Here is an 18,568-nt window from a genome sequence, read left to right as displayed (position 1 = left end):
CTTTCCTCGCCGATTCTGCGGAGAACCATCTCATGCTTTATATTATGAGCCTACCTAATATTCAACATTCTTCTGTAACAGCACGTCTCAGATGCTTCGACTCTGTTTCGGTTTGCCCATAGTCCATGTTTTGTTGTCATGCAATTCCGTGCTCCAAACATACATTCTCGGAAATTTCTTTCTCAAATTGAGGCCTATGTTTGATACTTGTAGACTTCTCTTAGCCAGGAATGCTCCATTCGTCAGTGTTATGGTTGTAATATCGCCATCTTTGTATATATACATCCATGTGATGAAACTTAAAAGTGTGCGAGTGGTGCTTTACATTATGTGCATACATACTCACAAAAAGTGCATTTTACAGTTTCCTCTGCTGCAAGATGATAAACATCCTGCACTGGAAACTAATGGCGCGGATTCGTCATTGGCACCACCACCCGAAGGAAGTTTCTTCAAGTGGGGAAACAAAACTCGAAATGTAACGTAAAACGTGAACTAGCTGTCTGAAGATCAACCTATTGGTTCGAAACCGGCAACGGCGCTATTTAAATAAATAAATAGCCTTGTAAAAAGAGGCTGGTTGCTGTAATCGTCTTTGTAAGAGTCAGCCTATATTTTGTACAGAGCCACGGGCTCAAAACGTCAATAACAAACGGGAATGTCATTTCCTTTTCAGCTGTTGGCGCAAAGTCGTTGGAGCGCGCTCCAAATTTCCGTTGCGGTGCTCCCGACACCTTTGTGGCCATTTACGAAGTTCAAGAGATGTGGCCAGCGGCGTTCACACATAAGGATGCCTTGTTGATGGCTCCGTAGAAGCACTGTTTATTCACAGCCCATAGACTAGATTCTCCGACCGTCCACATTCATACCAGATCAGCATAATATTTCAAGCGATTGTCAGAGCGCAAACAACATTTTCAGTTCTATATAAACACAATAACCGTCAATATAAGCTTGTTTCAGCTACTAACTAATTTTGCATTCCATAGCCTAGTGCCAAAGCGCAGACAACATCTTCAATTTCGTGTAAACACAGTAACCGTCAGTGTTTCACCTACTGATTAATTTTACGTTATGTAGTTCACGTGCATATCACACCAGATACAACCTTCATCCAGTGCAGTATATTTGGTGGGGCTTTAACACATGCCACTGATAGCATCAAATATTACGTTCCTCTTCTCACAACTTTGAATTCCCCTAATAAGGATGTAAATAAACTGATTTCGGAAAACTGCGGAAAACATTTCGAAATTCCTAAAAAAAGCACGAAGCGAATAACTTAAATACAGTACCGCTGCGGAAAGCTACGTTATGATTTGTTGGGCTTGCATCATTTTTCCTCGGTGAATTGCCCTTTGCAGACGAGGACACAACTCGGTTCAGCGAGAACGAAAATCGACGTCCGATACTGTAAAGTTGTCGAGGGTGCATTCTTGAAACGGATATTGGCAAATTTAAGGTTGACTGTGCTCAGTGATACACTTATTGCTTAACAGTCGTCCTTACAATGTTCACACACATTGAACAAAATTACTAACGAAAGAACAACTTTACAGAAAGTTAGGATACATGTAGTTAGTGTTATGGTGTCAATGTGATAGTGATGTGTCCAACTGAAGCGTCGTATCATAGAGAGCTGTGAGAATTTGACTACGTGGAAATGGTGATACGTGAGTTGGTCAGCCGAGTGTCTAACGCCCGACAAATGGTTAAAATGGCTCCAAGCACTATGGGACTTAATATCTGAGGTCATCAGTCCCCTAGAACTTAGAACAACTTAAACTTAACTAACCTAAGGACATCACACAAATCCATGCCCGAGGCAGGATTCGAACCTGCGACCGTTGCGGTTGCGTGGATCCAGACTGAAGCGCCTAGAACCACTCGGCCACACCGGTCGCCTAATGCCCGACAGCAAGCAACGTTTCCCATAGGTATGTCAAAGTATACATTAGACACGACCAACGGAGGACATTTCTCTTCTCAGGTGATTCCCTTATTAACTTCCAGATCTGTCACGATTTCGTGAGAAACAGGAGCATGAAATCATCTATCACATCGCCGAGAAAGAAATACGTTCGTGAAAGTGTCTTTGTCTGAGGTTGTAAATCTTCAGAAGGATGCACATATCTCTTTGTCTTTCTACCACGAACTCTGGCTGCATTGGTCTCATACCGGATGTGCAGGTGTTAATTCTAGAGGCGACAGCCTTCAAACACTTAGGGTTCACGACATGAACGAAAATCAATCTCATGCAGTACAAAACGTGATGAATAACGACCAAGTAACCCAGAGAGCGCGTTTAGGGTTGTTTTTGCATTCCTTCGTCCCAGTTTCTAGTGAAATCACAGAACAAACTGTTATCAGCGTCATAAAGTCATATATATATATATATATATATATATATATATATATATATATATATATATATATATTGTGCGTAATCACACTGTGAAGTGTCGTGGTTGTTCTCTGAGAAACTGTGTCCCATTTGACTTTTCAAATTCCTACGTACAAAGTTTGGACTTAAAATTATAGGACTAGTGTCTTCTTTTTTAGCTTATGTCACAAAAGTAACTATGTTTCATTTTATTAAGTATCGTTTTATGTGGTGTGTCCTTCATTTACTTCCAAAACTATCACACAGAAACCATTAGGTTCCACAGGACAATATTTCATCGCAAAGAAAGTCCTCAGAGCTAAAATATTTAAGTAACATAACTTTCCTACGGGAATTTAACCGGATCTAGTCAACAAACAGAAACGATACATCTGAGAACAATTCCTACATAACGGACAGATAGCGACAACTCCTTATACACTCCTGGAAATGGAAAAAAGAACACATTGACACCGGTGTGTCAGACCCACCATACTTGCTCCGGACACTGCGAGAGGGCTGTACAAGCAATGATCACACGCACGGCACAGCGGACACACCAGGAACCGCGGTGTTGGCCGTCGAATGGCGCTAGCTGCGCAGCATTTGTGCACCGCCGCCGTCAGTGTCAGCCAGTTTGCCGTGGCATACGGAGCTCCATCGCAGTCTTTAACACTGGTAGCATGCCGCGACAGCGTAGACGTGAACCGTATGTGCAGTTGACGGACTTTGAGCGAGGGCGTATAGTGGGCATGCGGGAGGCCGGGTGGACGTACCGCCGAATTGCTCAACACGTGGGGCGTGAGGTCTCCACAGTACATCGATGTTGTCGCCAGTGGTCGGCGGAAGGTGCACGTGCCCGTCGACCTGGGACCGGACCGCAGCGACGCACGGATGCACGCCAAGACCGTAGGATCCTACGCAGTGCCGTAGGGGACCGCACCGCCACTTCCCAGCTAATTAGGGACACTGTTGCTCCTGGGGTATCGGCGAGGACCATTCGCAACCGTCTCCATGAAGCTGGGCTACGGTCCCGCACACCGTTAGGCCGTCTTCCGCTCACGCCCCAACATCGTACAGCCCGCCTCCAGTGGTGTCGCGACAGGCGTGAATGGAGGGACGAATGGAGACGTGTCGTCTTCAGCGATGAGAGTCGCTTCTGCCTTGGTGCCAATGATGGTCGTATGCGTGTTTGGCGCCGTGCAGGTGAGCGCCACAATCAGGACTGCATACGACCGAGGCACACAGGGCCAACACCCGGCATCATGGTGTGGGGAGCGATCTCCTACACTGGCCGTACACCACTGGTGATCGTCGAGGGGACATTGAATAGTGCACGGTACATCCAAACCGTCATCGAACCCATCGTTCTACCATTCCTAGACCGGCAAGGGAACTTGCTGTTCCAACAGGACAATGCACGTCCGCATGTATCCCGTGCCACCCAACGTGCTCTAGAAGGTGTAAGTCAACTACCCTGGCCAGCAAGATCTCCGGATCTGTCCCCCATTGAGCATGTTTGGGACTGGATGAAGCGTCGTCTCACGCGGTCTGCACGTCCAGCACGAACGCTGGTCCAACTGAGGCGCCAGGTGGAAATGGCATGGCAAGCCGTTCCACAAGACTACATCCAGCATCTCTACGATCGTCTCCATGGGAGAATAGCAGCCTGCATTGCTGCGAAAGGTGGATATACACTGTACTAGTGCCGACATTGTGCATGCTCTGTTGCCTGTGTCTATGTGCCTGTGGTTCTGTCAGTGTGATCATGTGATGTATCTGACCCCAGGAATGTGTCAATAAAGTTTCCCCTTCCTGGGACAATGAATTCACGGTGTTCTTATTTCAATTTCCAGGAGTGTAGATACAAAGCGCCAGTGATCTTACTGGAAGAAGAATTTCCAGGGAACTGGCGGCAACGGCTGTTCCCTGCAGACACAGAGCACCAGTGTGCTTACTAGAAATACCAAGATAACAAATGAATCAATAACGTTGACTCACTGGAAGAAATACAGGCACATCTCATCCACCTTTTTTCAGAAATCTACCAAATGGCGGATTTTTCTATGAAACAAATCTCCTGGAACTGAAAATCTGGAGTAATAAAGATAATTTTCGTTATTAGCGAATGCGTCATGAGAAATGGAGCATAAGCTTGGACTGAATGGGCATGGGAAAGTAAATTTATTATGTGCTTTTTGAAGGAAACATTTAAATATTCGCCTTTAGAAACACAGGAAAAACACGTAGAAGGCTTGTGTATAGCCGGACGGTGATCCGATAGTGACTCATGCCCTTTATTGTTTTATCCAGTGTGAAATCTCACTTTGAATGCAAGACAGTTCACATATGTGATGTTAAAGCTTCGCTCGAATGACTAATAAAACAGAACAAAATATAAAGTCGTCAGTACTGTCAATACTTTGCAACTGAGACTGCTAACGCTAGTCACACCCATCTCGTCCCAGATTAACAGTGTCGAAGGCCTTGGTGTAAAATATTATATTCGTAGCTATGTAGTCTAGTGGAGAAGAGAAATGGTGATGTATAGTTTCTCGACGCCGGATTAGGGACCTATATCGTCGTTTACAGCTGAAACATCTTCAGGCTATCTAATTGAGTGAAACAGTCAGAAGTCAAATTTGTAACAGCCAGAAACATTTAAATGACTGCTAATGTAAATGCTGTAGAAAGAACAGTTTTACTGACACACATGAATGGGAAGTTCCTAATAAATGAATCTTTCCTTAATCCAATATGAAATCTATTTAATGAACCTTAATATCCCAGAATTGTTCAAAGCGAAGTGCAGAGACTGCTTATACCTGTTCTGCAGTATAGATGACGTCGTCGTCATCAACGACTCCAAGAAAAGCAAATCAAAATAACCGCGAAAGTGTCCTCACGTGTTCTAGCGTGGCCACCAAAAGCGATTCACGAAACTGCAGTACCAGAGTTCGATCCTTATGCTTGCGTAACCAAAGAAAGTCAATTCCATTTAGTGTTTTTCAATGGTCTCTCCAAAGATGCCTATAAACCTACTTGTTCTCTGCGGACTCAGACACACACACACACACACACACACACACACACACACACACACACACACACACACACACACGAGAGCGCACGTGCGCTCGCTCTCTCAAGAAGATTCCTCTGTGTCTCTTACTTTCTACAAAAACGAAAAACCGGGAGGAAGATTGAGATGGATGTGGAGTTTTTACATTGCTTTACAAAATAAGATCGAGACTTTTTCTGCGGTAGACGGCGTTCACAAATTGTGGTTCGCTCTTGTGCACCTACCTGGTGTAACTATGGAAGTTAGCAGCCACATTAATACACCGCTGTCAAGTGAGATTGTAGTACCAGTTAAGATAGTATGTGAGGAAATTTTAGCTATTGTACAATACCAGTATGTGATTAAATATGCAGGTGAGTTGGGTTATCCGTAGTGCGAAAATTAGAATACTGGTGGATATGTCTGACAGTAAAAATGGCTGTAGATAGGACCGGTACGAGAACAAAAGCGAATTACAATTTGGCGCCTCCTGGCCTCCCTCTTTTTTCCTCGCTTACTTTAATCCGTGCCGGTTTCCACCATTCGTCCTGCTTCTCACTCTACACAAATCTAGCATATGGGTGCCCGTAGCACCCCTCTGATTTTGGCGCCCCAAGCAGCCGGTATTAATTGTGAAACTTCAAATACAGAAATATCACAGCTGTGGTGCCTCTGGCGCCGCTCTCCGCTCGGCGCCGCAAAAGGCGGCTTGAGTTGCTTGGGTCTTAAACGAGCGCTGGTTCTCACTCGGCTGGGTACAAAATTCGAGTCTGGGTGAAACATACAATATGGCTCAAAAGTAATTTGTAGTTTAACTAGTAAGTTGGTAGGTACGTTTGTCTGTATGCGGAATCAAATCAAACCTGTTGTTCAGACAGAAGACTGCTTGACTTCGCCGCAGTTACGTGTACCGATTGCTGAGTGTATATAAGCATCGATTTTAGCCGCAAACAGTGTTTCTAACGCGTTAATAAGTATTTTGTAGAAAGGGAAAATTGGAAATACCCTAACTACATAAAGCAAACCTAATTTTAAAAATTTTATTTATTTACTGCAATGCCTAAAACTGAAGAATATTCAGTAGATTTCAGACAAGCTGTCTTAACAACACTGATTCAACCCCAAACTCAGTCCTCCATTGGAACCTCACAACAGCTTGTGAGTATCTGCGCTCCGCTTCAGAAAAAGAGGGGGACGACAGAGAACAATGCGCGAAGTGGTAGGCCAACCCCAAAAGAAGGTAGGATCATTCAAAGGCAATCGATGGCTGATCCCGAAAATTCCGCCCGGGCAATAAGTGATGGATCATGTTTCGACAGTTAAATGTCGCTTAGCAGCTACAGATATGTACAGCAGGCGACTTTCTCGAATACCTATGGTAAATGCGAAATATTGGAACAGGACACAACAGTTTGCTAAGGAGGATATGTCACGAACCATTAAAGAATGGGCAAAAATTCGATGGAGTAAAGAAATAAAGATTATATTCTTCTCCTCAGGCGGTTTACAGAACGTTCGAAGGCCGAAAAACAAGAGGAACGATGAAATACAAAGTAGCTATCATGAAGCACAGAGGAGGATGTACCATTGTGTGGGGCCATTTCTCAAGAACTGGTGCAGGTCCTATCACCGAAATTCATGGCACAATGGACAGTATGAAGTGTGGTGACATTTTAACGGACCATGTGATACCTAACGGAACTGGATTCAGCATGATAACCATCCGAAGCAGACTTCTGGCAATTTGGAGACAGCTCTGAAGCAGTACAAAATAATGCTATTCGAGTGGCCCAGCCAAAGTCCAGACTTAAAACCTATAAAACAACTCTGGACCGAGCCGGGCACATTCTACAAAGAATTGTGTGAACTATGGAAGAAGATTGCTCATGCGCTATTGGCCAAACTCGTGGATTCCACGCCATCCAAGTGTGCTGCAGTTAATACACTCAAAGGGCTATGCAACCAAGTGCTAACCCAAGAACATTATGGGTCAAGATTTCATAACTGTTTACCTTCAGTCTAGTTTTAACAAAATGATTTTGAACCTACGTAATTTGTTCATTTGTATTTTATTATTGGTGCAAAGTTTAAGAAAGCGTAAAAAAAAAAACGCGCTGCCACTCCTCTGCCCAGGTCTGCCGCTGGGCGTACCATTATTGACTAACAAGCTTCTGTTGCTATGTCAGGGGAAGCCGCAACAGTAACCACCGTTCTGGCAGTCCATGATGCTGCAGTGTCGTCGCAGTGTCCGCGTTGATACTTGTCTTCCTCCGAACACGTCCATTTCCCCAATCAAGGTAAACGGGTTGGATAAAAATGTGGAAACACCGCGAGAGATGCAAGTTTGAAGATAAATGCCGATGCTAATCAAACTTGCAGATTGTGGTACTATATTTGACCACGAAAAGCACCTGTACAATATGAAATGATAGTTAAACCGACACCCTAGCCGAAAACAGGCGTTGATATACATCATTGTGGACATGTTGAAAATGTGTGCCCTGTTCGGGACTCGAACCCGGGATATCCTCCTTACATTGTAGACGCTCCATCCATCTGACCCACCGAGGGCACGTTCCCCCTGAGATCCACATTCTCAACATGTCCACAGCACTACATCCGTAGTGCGCCTAACAGATGTTTGCCCATCACACTCATTACTCGTGGCAGATTAATCTACCAAGTCCCGTACGAGTTGGAGCATAGCATGTGCGTTCGCACAAGAAGGTCAATGGCCTGGTAGCCATATTTTAAATGTATATGAGCAGCCCGTTGTGGCCGAGCATTTCTAGGCGCTTCAGTCTGGAACCGCGCGACCGCTACGGGCGCAGGTTCGAATCCTGCCTCGGGCGTCGATGTGTGAGATGTCCTTATGTTAGCCGGCCGCGGTGGCCGAGCGGTTCTAGGTCTACAGTCCGGAACCGCGCTGCTGCTACGATCGCAGGTTCGAATCCTGCCTCGGGCATGGATGTGTGTGATGGGGTTAGTTAGGTTTAAGTAGTTGTAAGTTCTAGGGGACTCATGACCTCATATGTTAAGTCCCATAGTGCTCCGAGCCATTTGTCCTTAGGCTAGTTAGGTTTAAGTAGTTCTAAGTTCTAGCGGACTGATGACCTCAGATATTAAGTCCCATAGAGCTCAGAGCCATTTGAACCATTTAACTGTATATGTAGTAGCTGCTTCGGAAACAACAGATACCATTGATGACCGTCCAGCTTCTCTACAATGCAATGATAATTAAATCGACACCCTAGCTGCAAACAGGCGTTGATATACATCATTGGGGACATGTTGAGTGTGATAGGCAAGGATCGATTAGGCGCACTACGAATGTAGCGGTGTGGACATGTTGGGAATGTGGGTCACACCGGGAACGAAAAGGGATAAGTCCCTGCAGGCACACTATCCTTTGTACCCTCGGTGGCTCAGATGGATAGAGCGTCTTCCATGTATGCAGGAGATCCCGGGTTCGAGGTCTGGTCGGGGCACACATTTTCAACATGTCCCCAATGATGTATATCAACGCCTGTTGGCAGCTAGGGTGTCGATTTAATTGTCATATCATTCTACGGAAACTGCCGGTCATCAACAGACACTACGTCCATGTATACCACCTGTACAATGTCCCTATTACGGTGCAAGTGCCAGTCGTGGTCAGAGCGCTGATCTTTATAGTCGTGAGTACAGGATGTCGAATGTGGGCAAATTGTTGCTGTTTGTATGGAAGGTGCTTCCGTAAACAAGGGAGCCAAAGTGTGTCGCGCTTTAACAGGCACCGCATACAGGGAAAGCGGAGAAACATGTTCCACTGAGACCCTACCAGGACGAAAGTTTGTGTTGATTGATCGTGATAGACGTTTATAGAAGAGAATTGCGACGAAAAATAAGAGGACGGCAGCTGCAAGAGTATCTGCAGAACTAAATATCGCACTCGCAAACCCATACAGGATCAAAAATGTATGACATTGTGACCAATGCTGCGAGCTGTATGAATTGTTATATTATTCTGAAATGCCAAGATAGGTTTGTAAATTATTTTGTAGATTACCGGTGTCATCATCGGATCTTGTAACTATTAACAGGTATTAATAATCTCTACAAACTTGCAAATCACGTCGGGATGTTGCGTCATTTTACTATTGAAGGTAGCAAGGACAATCAGCAAATCAAACATAATACACCACAAATATAAAACATACATCATATTGTGCTGATATGCTAGCGGACTCGTTCACTTATGTCTTACGTTTGGGTATTTTAAGTTTGACATGGTGATGTTCCTTGCTACCTTTCATTTTTAAACGACGCAACATCATCACTATGCGACTAGCACGTTAATGTGTTACAACACCCGATGATGACAGCACAGATCTGTAGAAATCCGAAATCAATTAAAAGATTTACAAACGTCTTGGTGAACCTGATATTTCAGAATCGTATAAAAGAACCTCTAAAGCAGCTCTATAAGCAGAGAGTTGCAGGGTGCGTTGGAATTGTAAAACATTTGCCAGTGGTGAAATTGCCCGTAACAGGAAAACGTGGTGCCGAAGCCGTAAATCCTGGACCATGAAGCAATGGAGCAAAGTCATTTGCTCGGACGAGCCTTACTGCACACTGTTAGCAACATGTGGACGAATTTACGTCCGAAAAGTAAAATATGGCAGGGATTCAATGATGATGTGGGCAGCCATGTCGTGATTTTCCATGCGCCCCATGATACCCCACAAGGTCCCATTACTGCCGAGGATTATGTTATCGTTTTGACTGAAGACTTCCATCCAATGGTAGAATGGTTGTTCCCGTGTCATTACGCTGTGTTCCAAGCCGAGGCGACCCCTGTGCGCACAGCTCGCATCGCCCAGTGCTGGTTTTTTGTGCGCGAGGATGAACTGTCGCCTTTCCCCTGGCCACCAGTTCTCAGTATTATTGGGCCTTTGGAGAGAAGGCTGCGTGATCGCTATACAGCTCCATCATAGTTAACTTGCCACCTCCATCATAGTTACCTGAACTTGCTACAATTGTACAGGAAGAATGGTACAAGACAAGCATTTATACATACCGAGGCGACTGAAAGTTGTTTTGAATGCCAAAGGATTTGCTACACAGTATTAGGTAACGTCTTCCATATTGTCGCAGAAGAAGCTCAGTAGCACAGTCACCATGGTGTAGTGGTTATGATATTGGACTTTTGTACGGATAGTCATGAATTCAAAACTGTAAATTTTTACTTTCTACACTCCTGGAAATTCAAATAAGAACACCGTGAATTCATTGTCCCAGGAAGGGGAAACTTTATTGACACATTCCTGGGGTCAGATACATCATATGATCACACTGACAGAACCACAGGCACATAGACACAGGCAACAGAGCATGCACAATGTCGGCACTAGTACAGTGTATATCCACCTTTCGCAGCAATGCAGGCTGCTATTCTCCCATGGAGACGATCGTAGAGATGCTGGATGTAGTCCTGTGGAACGGCTTGCCATGCCATTTCCACCTGGCGCCTCAGTTGGACCAGCGTTCGTGCTGGACGTGCAGACCGCGTGAGACGACGCTTCATCCAGTCCCAAACATGCTCAATGGGGGACAGATCCGGAGATCTTGCTAGCCAGGGTAGTTGACGTACACCTTCTAGAGCACGTTGGGTGGCACGGGATACATGCGGACGTGCATTGTCCTGTTGGAGCAGCAAGTTCCCTTGCCGGTCTAGGAATGGTAGAACGATGGGTTCGATGACGGTTTGGATGTACCGTGCACTATTCAGTGTCCCCTCGACGATCACCAGTGGTGTACGGCCAGTGTAGGAGATCGCTCCCCACACCATGATGCCGGGTGTTGGCCCTGTGTGCCTCGGTCGTATGCAGTCCTGATTGTGGCGCTCACCTGCACGGCGCCAAACATGCATACGACCATCGTAGGCACCAAGGCAGAAGCGACTCTCATCGCTGAAGACGACACGTCTCCATTCGTCCCTCCATTCACGCCTGTCGCGACACCACTGGAGGGGGGCTGCACGATGTTGGGGTGTGAGCAGAAGACGGCCTAACGGTGTGCGGGACCGTAGCCCAGCTTCATGGAGACGGTTGCGAATGGTCCTCGCCGATACCCCAGGAGCAACAGTGTCCCTAATTTGCTGGGAAGTGGCGGTGCGGTCCCCTACGGCACTGCGTAGGATCCTACGGTCTTGGCGTGCATCCGTGCGTCGCTGCGGTCCGGTCCCAGGTCGACGGGCACGTGCACCTTCCGCCGACCACTGGCGACAACATCGATGTACTGTGGAGACCTCACGCCCCACGTGTTGAGCAATTCGGCGGTACGTCCACCCGGCCTCCCGCATGCCCACTATACGCCCTCGCTCAAAGTCCGTCAACTGCACATACGGTTCACGTCCACGCTGCCGCGGCATGCTACCAGTGTTAAAGACTGCGATGGAGCTCCGTATGCCACGGCAAACTGGCTGACACTGACGGCGGCGGTGCACAAATGCTGCGCAGCTAGCGCCATTCGACGGCCAACACCGCGGTTCCTGGCGTGTCCGCTGTGCCGTGCGTGTGATCATTGCTTGTACAGCCCTCTCGCAGTGTCCGGAGCAAGTATGGTGGGTCTGACACACCGGTGTCAATGTGTTCCTTTTTCCATTTCCAGGAGTGTATATTCGGTTCGAGTACATTCTAGAAGTGTCCATAAATGTCAAGAATCATTGTACTAGAATGTTCTGTAACTGTATATACACTGTATCTGTTCTAGCCGGAGGCACTTCGCTCCGCGCTCTTGTATGTGTAAGTGCTGAATAAACCTGCGTTAATTGAAGTTAGTGTTTGTCATGCAACTAATTACACCTTCTTATTCTTGACATTATTCTGGTGGAGACGCTGTGATGGCGCACATTATCGACAACACAGTGGCTCCCAACAGGCCACGACAGTGCCGAAGTTTACGTGGCGAGAACGCCGAGTTCGAGCCATATTTAACAGATTGCAATCTATCGGAGAGAGAAGAAGAAGAGGACGTTACGATGACAGCAACTGTGTGCCAGCACATGAGACATCCTTCTGGGTTCTCTGGTGACGATGGCCAAAATCCAAACACGTGGCTGAAGGTATATGAGTGTACAGGCAAATTTAACAAATGGGATGACACAGTGCGTTTGGCTAACGTACCTCTCTAATTGGAGGGCACTGCCAAGCAATGGTATGAGAACAACGAGGACAAGTTTACAAGCTGGGAAGTACTCCAGGCGGAACTGCGTAAGTATTTCGGCAACACACAACGACAGAAGTGCAATGCGGAAGAGAAATTAAAGTGCAGAGCACAGCGTCCAGGAGAAACTACAGCATCCTACACGCAAGACGTGTTGGAGCTATTTAAAATAGTGGATCCTAGAACGAAGGAGAAAGATAAGGTTGCACATCTCATGAAGGGTGTTGCTGAGGACATGTATCAAGCCCTACTCCTGAAGGAGGTTTCGGCAGCAGACGACTTTATAAAATGATGACATTATATCGAGACAATGCATCAAAAAAGAATTTCACGCAAGAAGTTTGAACGGCTTCTAAACGTCGTATCGATGTCTGGGATGGAGGAAGAAACTGGTTTCACAAGTGTTCATCGTCAGATACTGAGAGAGGAAGTACAGGAGTCACTTGGATCGCACGGCGAGCAAAATACCGAGATGCTTCGAGGTCATAAGGAAGGAAGCGAACTGACATTGAACCCAATCTCTCGTCTTTCATTTCTCTTTAAAACGGTGAAAAAGTAGAGACCGAGATGGAGTTACGTTCCTACAATGCCGCATGAGGAAACTGGTTGGGCACCGCGGAAGACTGACGTCTACACGACCGAGGATAACCAACCAGTATGTTCCCACTGCGGACGACCGGGACATGTGGTGCGCTATTGTCGAGAAAGGCGGCGGATATTTGATGCCGCCCGCGGCAGAAGACAGCAGACCGATCTTAGCCGACGACAACTTGGAGACGACGAGGATGAACAAGAAGATGTGGGTGCAGGAAGACGTAGGTCACAATCGCCGCAAGCTAGCCGCTCTAGAGGACGCTCCCCAACACGCCGATCAAGGTCTCCATCGCCTTTTAGAAGCTCCAGCCGATCACCTACCCTCCGCAACCTGGAAAACTAAAGGGTGCGACCTTCCTTGTAGGTGAGGCCGCCGAAGAGAAAAATCCTCCGCCATCGATCACTACAAAAATGATAGGAAACTACGTCGATATCCTCATGGATAGGCGACCAGCCCAAGCTCTTGTGGACTCTGGAGCATCATATTCTGTCATTTCGGAGAAGTACCGTCGCCAGTTGCAGAAAACCGTATTCGTCGACAGCAAAACATCCCTGCAGAAGGTAGCCAATGGCAAGTATGTAAAACCCACAGGAAGATGTATCATTCGTATGGATATAAGTGGCCACACACAGCCCTTAGAATTCATCGTCTTACAAGAGTGTAATCATGTAGTCATTCTCGGATTGGACTTTTTGAAAGCTTCTCAGGCAATTGTAGGTTGTGGTCTGTCGAAGATTATGCTAGACGAGATGAGATACTGCGGACAGGAAGACGCACATCCGAGTGTGTGGAGACTATGTGTGCTGGATGAAGTGATCATTACTGCAGTCAGCGCTAGAAAGGTATCTGTCATGTGTCATGCCATGCATCAACTCATGGAACCTGTAGTGGAATGTAAGAGAAGCATACCACTGAAGAATAACTTGGTCATCCCAGCCTCTGTCGTCTCGTTTAAGAACGGATTCGGTGAATTGTGGATAGTTAACGTCGCCGAGAACCGCAGATCCTTCCAAGATGCACGTGTGTAGCAAACGCTGAGTCGTTAACTGCAGAACATCTGAGCGTCATAGAAACCTCCCATGCCGTCTGTGGGCGAAATTAGCGGTACCACTACGAGACAATATCATCTAGCACGACTATCACCAGATTTTACTATGGAACAAAAGAAGAAGATACTTACCATTCTTAAAGAGTTCTCTGAATGTCTCAATCCACAGGTGAAGAGCAAATGAGACAAATCGATGGTGAAGTACCGGATGAGCACTGGAGACCATCAACCAATAACCCAGAGAGCATACCGTGTGTCAGCAACGGAACATCGAATAATTCAAGACGAGGTAGAAAATACGATGAAGAATGAAATTATTCAGCCTTCGCAGACTCCATGGTCGTCATCAGTGGTTCTCGTTAGGAAGAAGGATGCCAGTCGGCGCTTTTGTGTTGATTACAGGTAACTTAATAAGATAACTAAGAAGGACGTTTACCCTCTTCCACTAATTGACGATAAACTAGATTGTCTGAAGGGGGCTACGTTTTTCTCAACCATGGACATGTACTCGGTATACTGGCAAATCGACGTAGATGAGGCTGATGGTGAGAAAACTGTATTCATCACTCCTGAGGGCCTGTTTGAGTTTAAGGTAATGCCGTTTGGTTTGTGTAATGCACCCGCAACTTCTGAATGGATGATGGACAATCTTCTAAGCCACCTGAAGTTAACGATGTGTCTTTGTTATTTAGATCACATTATAGTGTTCTCAGAGACATTTGATGAACATTTAAAAATACTGAGGGAAGTGTCTCCAACAAGGTGAACTAAAACTTTATACAAGAAGGTGTCGCTTTGGAGAAACAGAAATCAAAGTACTTTGACACCGTGTGTCAAACGAAGGTGTGCGGCCAGACCCAGACAAGGTGAGAGTTATAACGGAGTTTCCTATATTTAAAAGTATTAGAGATGTGAGAAGCTTCCTCGGATTATGTTCTTATTACCGTTGTTTTATCAAAGACTTTTGTATCAAAGCCAGACCACTCAAACAGTCGTTAAAAGCTGATGCTAAATTTATCTGGGTTGGTGCTCAACGAGATTCTTTCGATGTGCTGCGAAAAGCTCTGACGACTGATCCTGTACTTGGTATGTATGATGAGAGAGCTCCTACAGAACTACGCACGGATGCCAGTGGGTATGGGATCGGTGCTGTTCTGGTGTAAATGTCGGATGGAAAAAAGAAGGTTATTGCCTATGCTTCTAGGAAACTCACAAAAGCCGAGAGAAACTACTCATCTACAGAAAAAGAATGTCTTGCTGTGATCTGGGCCATGTGCAAATTTCGACAGTATCTCTATGGAAGGCCAGTCACAGTTGTTACAGACCATCATTCACTTTGCTGGTTGAGAGGTCTTAAGGATCCAACACGACGACTCGCCAGGCGGGCACTACGTCTTCAAGAGCATTACATTACCATACTGTATAGAAGTGGGAGAAAACACCAAGATGCCGACTGTCTCTCAAGAAACCCTGTTCAAGACCATCAAGACTTTGATGAAGGTAGTGACTGTCTAGCTGCACTCCAAGATTTCTCTGCTGATCAGAAGGAGGACGCCAAGATATCTTAAATTATGCTTGCCTTAAATCGGTCAGAGGATGTGAAAGGACAAATTAAGGTAGTTAATGGATTACTTTGCAAGAGAAACTTTGATCCGCTTGGAAAGAGGTGGCTAACAGTGATTCCATAACACATGCGCTTAGATGTTCTAAATAAATTCCATGACAGACCTGAGGCTGGACACATAGGATTTATTGACATACGATAGGCTCCGCAAGAGATTTTTCTTGCCAGGTATACTTAGGAGTGTCCGTCACTATGTGTCGCACTGTAGAGAGTGCCAGAGAAGAAAGGCGGTTCCTCAGAAACCACCTGGCCGACTCATAGCAATTTCATCAGCCGAAACGCCTTTCCAGCGTGTTCGAATTGACCTCGTCGGACAATTTCCAACGTCCGCTAGTGGAAATACATGGATTATTATTTGCACTGATTATCTGACACGCTATGCCATTACAGAAGCTTTGAAAACAGCCGAAGCAGCCGAGGCAGCCAAATTCATCGTGTAAGACATTGTATTAAAAGGCGGTGCCCGAAGGTCGTTTATTAGGAATCGAAGGAAAGTTTTTCAATCGAATCTTGTGACAGAGATAAACCGTCGGTGCAACATTACTCATCACATTACGACTGCCCACCATCCACAAACAACCGGGCTTACTGAACGCCTTAGCAAAACCTTGACCGACAAGCTATTAAAGTTCGTCAATGTTGAGCAGAGCAACTGGGTTGAGGTGCTACCTTTCGTGACGTTTGCCTGCAACACCGCCAAACAAAACAACGCAAGATTTACGCCATTTTTCCTGGTGCATGAGCATGAGGCGACTGCGACGATGGACACTGTGTTTTCGATAAATCCTGACGACGAGGACGACGACTACATCGGCCAGGTTTTAACCAGAGCTGAGGAAGTTCGGCTGTTAGCTCGGCTCCGCACCCTGCAGGTTGAAGAAAACGATCGCTGAAGGTAAGACGCGAGCCACCACCCTGATGTGTACCAGCCTGGTGGACCTGTCTGGATCTTCACTGCTGTTCGGAAGGTTGGTCTCTCTGAGAAGCTCCTCAGGCGCCACTGTGGACCGTATAAGGTTGTAAGACAGTTTTCTGACGTTACTTATGAAACTGAAGGTTTCGACCCCGACATAAAACGACGAAAGATCAGAGATACGGTCCACGTCCTTCGAGTGAAGCCCTATAAGGATCCTGCATCCATGTGTAAATTCGAAGCTCTAGCGACAGGCAACAACCGGAAAGGTGACGATGAGCGTAGCGGATAAGGAAGTTCTCAGAAGTTCTCAGAAGACCACTGCCAGGGCGGACTGGAAGGACGCAACAATGAGACGCTGTTCTCTTAAGGAGGGAGCAAAGTCGCAGAAGGATCTTCGCAGAGTAGTCACCATGGTGTAGTGGTTATGATACTTGACTGTGGCGTGGATGGTCGTGAGTTCTCAACCCATCTGCAATGTAAAATTTTACTTTCTACATTTGCTTCGAGTATATTCTAGAAGTATCCACAAATGTCAAGAATCATTGTATTGGAATCTTCTGTAACTGTATATATACTGTATGTGTTCTAGCCGGAGGGAGTTCGCTCGGCGCTCTTGTATATGCAAGTGCTGAATAGACCTGCGTTAACTAAAGTTCGTCATTCATCTAATTACACCTTCTTCTAAGTGACAACCCCTGTATGCGCCCTGGCTCTACGATACTGTCCTTTCTGGCACTAGTCACATAGGGCGACTGAGATATTGCGTAGCGTTGAATGTAGCCCTCCTACATCCCTCGATTCTGGATGGATTCTCGAAAGGCCATGATCCGGCAGCTGTCTAATTCCGAAAAGTGGAATTCTTCAGTTTACATAACACGATCTTCCCACAAGCAAAAGATGTTCAGTAGCGATTGCTGAGTGAGACGCTCATTATCTAATTCTTTCCTTATCTTCTGTGTGTAGACAGAAGCACTTTTATCTAGTTTGTAGTGTTTTACTGAAGTGCTTATCATTGGGCTGTCCCATTTAGCACAATTTATGCCATACTAATGTTTGTGTGTTTTACAAGTTTAAGGGCCAGTAGTTCTACCATAGTACTGACAACGTTAATGAGCGTAGACTTTTATTTAGTAAAATCCACTGTCTTAATTCATCAGATACGGAAAGTGGATTACTGTCACAAGAAGATCAACAGCGGCGGATACACTAAAGCTGAAACGGATGACTAAACTGAGAGTCAGCTAGTGACGTGCATGCCATGCACTTTCCGCGCCAGCGGTAACCTTCGAGGAATTGACACCTCACTGATAACGGAGCGGTGTCCCGCTATCTCACCCACACTGGGCGCGGCAGGCTGACCACCGGGTCAGACCGCCGAGAGACATGGCACGAGTAGGAGGCGCGGTGACGGTGACCATCCCGCAGGGCACGCTCAGGGGCCGCAAGGCCAAGACGCCCTCTGGCCGGCCCTACAGCGCATTCCAGGCCATCCCGTACGCGCTGCCGCCTGTCGGCCCTCTCAGGTTCAAGGTGAGCTCTCTTAAGAAATAGATTTACTACTATCGAGTAGTTTGGTAAAGCTATAGTAATCTGTTAATGCACTGATCTTTTGAGTCATCTCTCCCCTGGTTTCAAGTGACTCGCCACTATTTGTTTTCCCGTTCCAAACACTTCATCTCAGTTATTACTGAAATACATTCAAATTTTTGTTTTATAAAATATTTGGCCTCTACAG

The 18,568-nt window shown here is 46.1% G+C and overlaps 1 protein-coding gene across 1 annotated transcript in view; it reads left to right on the top strand.

The window, feature by feature from the left end:
• Positions 1–18,216: 18,216 nt before the first annotated feature.
• Positions 18,217–18,568, top strand: part of LOC124595087 (juvenile hormone esterase-like) — a 63,490-nt gene continuing 63,138 nt past the window's right edge. Inside the window, exon 1 of the mRNA XM_047133677.1 lies at positions 18,217–18,363. Within this exon, the coding sequence (XP_046989633.1) occupies positions 18,217–18,363 (147 nt within the window). The remainder of the gene's footprint in view (positions 18,364–18,568) is intronic.

Source organism: Schistocerca americana, chromosome 2, assembly GCF_021461395.2.
Source record: "Schistocerca americana isolate TAMUIC-IGC-003095 chromosome 2, iqSchAmer2.1, whole genome shotgun sequence".
Taxonomy (NCBI): domain Eukaryota; kingdom Metazoa; phylum Arthropoda; class Insecta; order Orthoptera; family Acrididae; genus Schistocerca; species Schistocerca americana.
Note: the sequence above shows the minus strand (reverse complement) of the source record. Positions and strands in the feature narration are given on the sequence as shown.